General features: G+C 41.5%; 1 protein-coding gene across 2 annotated transcripts in view; it reads left to right on the forward strand.

Annotated features, from left to right (window-relative positions):
• Positions 1-3,810, forward strand: part of LOC102205035 (inositol-tetrakisphosphate 1-kinase-like) — a 6,527-nt gene extending 2,717 nt beyond the window's left edge. The window contains exons 3-10 of one of the 2 annotated variants that reach the window (XM_005751710.2): positions 1,309-1,431; positions 1,623-1,740; positions 1,828-1,929; positions 2,089-2,129; positions 2,249-2,414; positions 2,646-2,713; positions 2,799-2,961; positions 3,036-3,810. In XM_005751710.2, the coding sequence (XP_005751767.1) occupies positions 1,309-1,431; positions 1,623-1,740; positions 1,828-1,929; positions 2,089-2,129; positions 2,249-2,414; positions 2,646-2,713; positions 2,799-2,961; positions 3,036-3,175 (921 nt within the window). In that variant the 3' untranslated portion in view covers positions 3,176-3,810. The remainder of the gene's footprint in view (positions 1-1,308; positions 1,432-1,622; positions 1,741-1,827; positions 1,930-2,088; positions 2,130-2,248; positions 2,415-2,645; positions 2,714-2,798; positions 2,962-3,035) is intronic. The other variant, XM_005751711.2, reaches the window with a different exon arrangement.
• The last annotated feature ends 1,569 nt before the right edge of the window (positions 3,811-5,379 follow it).

Genomic DNA, 5,379 nt, shown 5'->3' on the forward strand with positions numbered 1-5,379 from the left:
CTTTGTGCTACATTTTTTCTGTATGAAAAGTGCTTTATAAATAAAGATTGATTGATTGATTGATACCGGTTGGATATGCAATGATTTCAAACTTAAAGTAATAACACAGACTCATTTGATCATGTCTTGTAGCACACGCTTTTTTGGGAGGCGATATTCAAATGAGCTTTATTCTTGTTTTATCACTGTTATAGACAGAATGGGGATATTATCAATGCAAACAGTAACACCTGTGTTTTTCCTGCTCAGCCATTTGAAAATTTGACTTTCTATATTTTTTGATGATCACTCCTTAATTGGTGCAGTGATCAGCTACATGTGCTAAAACAAACTGCCATTTGCAACTGTACATTTATTACACTTCAAGACTGCACAAATGAAGATAATATGAGTGATAATATGAGAATTTAGCTATATTAAACTCCTACAGCATAGATTGGCTACATCTATTATGGCTTACAGCTGCACCACCCTGAGCACACCCAATCTGATTTGACCTAAAAGATAAGCACAGTTGTTTAGAGACAGCCCGAGAGCGCCAGGGTCTGTAGGTTTAGTGGGTGGGTCATGTGGTAATTGTAAAGTTAGTGCTTTGATCCCCAGTTCCTCCAGTCTGCATGTCAAGCGAGATACTGAACCTTGAGTTGCTCCTCGTGCATTGATTGGAGTGTGTGTGTGTGAACATTATAAGGTATGGATATGTGTGCGAATGGGTTCAGTTCAATTAAATTTTTTTTATTTATATACCACCGAATCACAGCAATAGATTCCTCAAGGTGCTGTATATTGTAAGGGAAACACCCTACTGTAATACAGAGAAAATCCCAACAGTCTAATGACGACCTGTGAGCAAACACTTGATGGCAGTGGGAGGGAAAAAAACTCGCTTTCAAAAGGAAGATACCTCCTGCAGATCCAGTCTCAGGGAGGGGCAGCCATCTGTGAGACCAATTGGGGGTGAGAGGAGGAAGACAGAGATTTTAATAATTAATGATTAAAAACAGAGTTTATAAATGTGTATAAATATATATAGAGACTGAAGAAGAAACACTCAGTGCATCATGGGAAGCCCCTAGCAGCCTAGGTGCATTGCAGCGTAACAAAGGGAGGATTCAAGGTCACCCGATCCGGCCCTAACTACATGAAAAAGGAAAGTTTAAGTCTAGTCCTAAAAGTAGAGAGGGAGTCTGTCTCACTAATCCAAACTGGGATTAAAGAATAAGATAATGAAGCTTGTAATAAAAAGTAGAAAATTCTATATTAAAAGAAGTTCATCAACATAGCCTGTACATTTTTTTTCTATTGTAGATTGATCTCACTCAGCCCCTGGGCCCTCAGGGACCCTTTGACATCATCCTTCACAAGCTGTCTGACGTAATTGTGGAAGCTGAGCACGATAGCCAATCACAGCAGCTCCTTGATAACTTTCAGGTAATGCTGCACCTATTTAAACTATTCATGTTGCAAGTCCAGCAAACTGTGTGTTCATCTGGGGCTGCTGACAGAGGATACTCCAGTACCCTCTGCATGTAGTCTTTTAATCTCGGGTGTTAATAATAATGGTGCAGCTGGACGTTTTCATTAATGAGCAGTTAGTGACTCCTCTCTCTTTCCCACCACAGAGTTATGTTTCAGCTCATCCTGACACAGTGCTGCTGGATCCCCTGCCTGCCATGGCTAAACTATTAGACCGCTTTATCTCGGGTCGGATAATGAGCCAACTGAACAGTTCACTCCGAGGTGACTGCAGCTTCTTAGCCCAACGGTAACACAGCTTACAGCTCAATCGCAGATATTAACAGTTACTCATTCTTCTTTGTTTGTCAGACTGGCGTATCTGCAGTCCCCCATGCCTCGAGGTCCACAGTGGCAGTGACCTGTCATCCATTCAGCAGGCTGTGATAAGACAGGGCCTAACATTTCCTCTCAGTCAGTTCACTTAATGTCTGTCCTCCACATTTCTTACTTATTATCTTTGTGTGCATGCATGCATGTGTGTGTGTGACTGAAGCCTGGAGGTAACATGCAATTCAGTTTTATAAAAATAAAATACTAACACACAAACACTTCCTCTTTTCCTCACCTCAGTTTGTAAAACCAGAGTGGCACACGGCTCATATTCACATGAGGTAGCTGATTTGGTTTTTCCTGCCTCGCAAAATCCCACTTGATATCTACTAACTACTAACTGTAAAATGTATTCTTGTAAGTTTCCATTTCTTAATCTCATGTGGTCTCCATGCTGCAGATGTGTCTGCTCTTCAGTGCAGCCAGTCTGGCTGATATCCATCCTCCCTGTGTGCTTCAGAGTTTTGTGAACCACGGAGCCGTTTTGTACAAAGTGTTTGTGGTAGGAGACAAGCACTGCTGCGTAGAGAGACCCTCTATCAAGAACTTTCCCTCCGGCCCCTGTGGTCAGTTTCCACCCCGCCAATATTCCGTCTTTTATCATTTAACTTTATATTTTAACTTTTTTTTTTAACTCACTTGCATCGCCCTTACCTTTCTTGCTTTTCCTTTTGTTTTGTGTCCCTTCCTTTTGAGTTCCAGCATTTCATTTTCTCTACTACTTTTACTTTCATGTGCCACTGTTATCACCTAGTTTTGCTTTCTGTATAACTGTTTCTCTTTCTCCCTGCCTGCAGACAGGAAGACCATCTTCTTCAACAGCCAAAAGGTGTCCAAACCAGAGTCGAACTCTAATCTCACGTCTGTGAGTAATATTTCGGACTTAGTTTAAAGCAACAGGTCAAATGCTGCTCATGTCCACCATAAAATGCCACGTCTCATATTCTAAGGTGGATGAACATATGGTGGACCCGCCTTCTCCCAGCTCAGATGCTGTGGCCGCCCTCGTCAAGGAGCTCCGAGCTCAGCTCGGCATGGCCCTGTTTGGCGTGGACGTCATCGTCAACATAGGAACGCACGCGCTCACCGTCATCGACATCAACATTTTCCCAGGTAGTGCCGGAGTACACAGTGACTTACACACAGGATGACACTGTCGTTTTCTGATGCGCTCTTTTCTCTGCTAGGCTACGAGGGCATGCCTCAGTTTTTCTCCTCTCTGCTCAGCCACATCCAGTCAGTGTTGGACAAACACGCCGCTGCTGGTTCGCACACTACAGGTGGTTCCTCTGAGGAAACGGTGGGTGTTTGTCACCCCAGGAGTTGATCACGGATTGGTTTCATCAAAAGGATAAGCAAAACTTGATCCCGAACTTTATCCTCTTCAAAACACACTAATTACTTTGACCTGCTAATTGTCTCAGCTCTGTTAAGGTCAACAAACAAGCAAAAAAAAAAAAGGCAACCTACAGTACTTGAGTATACTTTTCTGTTTATTGATTGACAGGTAGCATAGAAGAAGATACAGCAGGCACAAAATACAGCACTCTGATTGGCCAGTAATATTACAAATGCCTTTTTTAATCACTTTTTTCCATATTGTGTCATATGTCCTCTATGCTGAGCGCGTCACCTCCCCACAGACGTTTCCTGCAGTGATCCTGCTGGTTTGTGAGATTCATTTTGTATTTCTATAGAAAAAGGAACTACAGTACATTCATGTTGATTAACCTTTGAGCGAACAAGCATCTCCTCTTTGGAATAGATTGCTATAACATCGTCAGTGTTGATTCATAACGTGTATTATTACCACGTGTTTACACAAGTTGACCGTCGGCTCGGCCAGTGTTCAAATACATAAACGTATCGTAAATCTCGGCCTTGTAGAAAAAAGAGAAATATTTGTATACGAGTACCACATGATGCACTTTGATTACATATTAAAATACATTAAATAATTCAGTATTTGGCTAATTATTGCATTCGCGTGTGCTCTAGTCTATACTGTGTTATTGCACTAAGTGGGCCTCCAGTAGCAACCCTGTTAATCGTGCACTAAGTGCATATCTGCCCAGTGTCCTCTTGGGGGCGGTGTTGCTTCATATTTCCCATGACCTTGGCTTACAGACCACATATCTGATATTTACACAAATGACATGACAGCCATTAAAACTGGGATATAAGACTACCTAGTATTTATCGACGTTATTGTCGGTGTCACTGTTACCAAAAAGACAACAAATGGCTTTAGTTTTTCCTCTCCTCCTTCCTTCAGCTCCTCCTTGGCTTGTTAAGATAAGAGTGCAAAGCTGGCTGAGAAACCTGAGGTGACACTTTTAGACCTTGTAAGCTGTAAGTACATCACCTCCTTCTGCCACACGATCAACCAGGCAAAAGACAAACTTAACGTGTGACGTACGTGCAAGTGTGTGTTTCGCTCGTGTCACCCCGGTTCGTCGCAAACAGTCTGGCTGTAACAGTGCGTGCGCCAAATGAAACAAACAATCTTCATTTCTACTTAAGTCGCCAAAGAAATTAAGAGGAGATAACGACTTCCTCCTGGGTACAAATATCAGCAGTATCGTTAACAGTCGGAACAGCAGGGTACACACAGTTATCAGTTATTGCACAAAATATACTGTATATTAAAATACACTAACTACTTATAATAGGGAAACTGTATTTTTTTTTCCTGAAACAAGAACACGCCATCAAAGATGAAACCTTCAGAGTAAAAGAAGCGCTGATTGCTATGATCGTGACTCTTCGTGGCTGACAATCTGCAATCAAACTAACATCTGAATGAAAGTGCTGAAATGCTATTGCATCTATCGCCTGTCTACCTCACGCACGTTATTTACAGATACTCGAGAAGACAGGGGCAACGGTGATGAGCACAAGCTTTCAGATTCTCTGGGAAAACTACGTCTTTTTCTTCAACACAAAAACACATCCAAATGACCAAAAGAGAAGAAAAAAAAGAGTATTCTTTTTCCCTCCAGGCAATCTAAAAGCAGAAATGAACCAACAGTATGTACACTTTGCACTAATGTCCATTTACAGATTCCTCTGAGTGTTGAAGGGATTTGAAGGCTGTTAAATGGAAACTGTGTGAGCCGAATGTGTGACTGTGAATGCAACAAAGGGGTTTTGTCATTCTGCTGTGCGTGTGGGTTATGGGTATCTTATCCTCTGCGAAGTTCCCTCAGCTCTGCAGCCACTTTGCGCAGCTCTGCTTCAATCTCCAGCAGCTCCTGCAGATTAAAAAACAGTTTCACAAGCCTGGAATCAGTGCATTTGTAATTTGAACAGACAAGCTAAGAGAAAGCATATTTATCAACTATCCCAAACCACTGTCAATGTAACAAGAGACCCCCCCCCCAAAAAAAAACAACAACAAAAAAACAAAAAACAAAACATGCAATAATAAATGTTCCATTTAATATTACAGTAACATACTTTGTGATTTATCACCTTTTTTTAACCGCATGTAATGTCCTCAGATTTAAACTTTGTCAGTATTTGTTTTAG

This window comes from Pundamilia nyererei, unplaced genomic scaffold, assembly GCF_000239375.1.
Source record: "Pundamilia nyererei isolate P.nyererei 1_Seehausen unplaced genomic scaffold, PunNye1.0 scaffold00323, whole genome shotgun sequence".
Lineage (NCBI taxonomy): Eukaryota > Metazoa > Chordata > Actinopteri > Cichliformes > Cichlidae > Pundamilia > Pundamilia nyererei.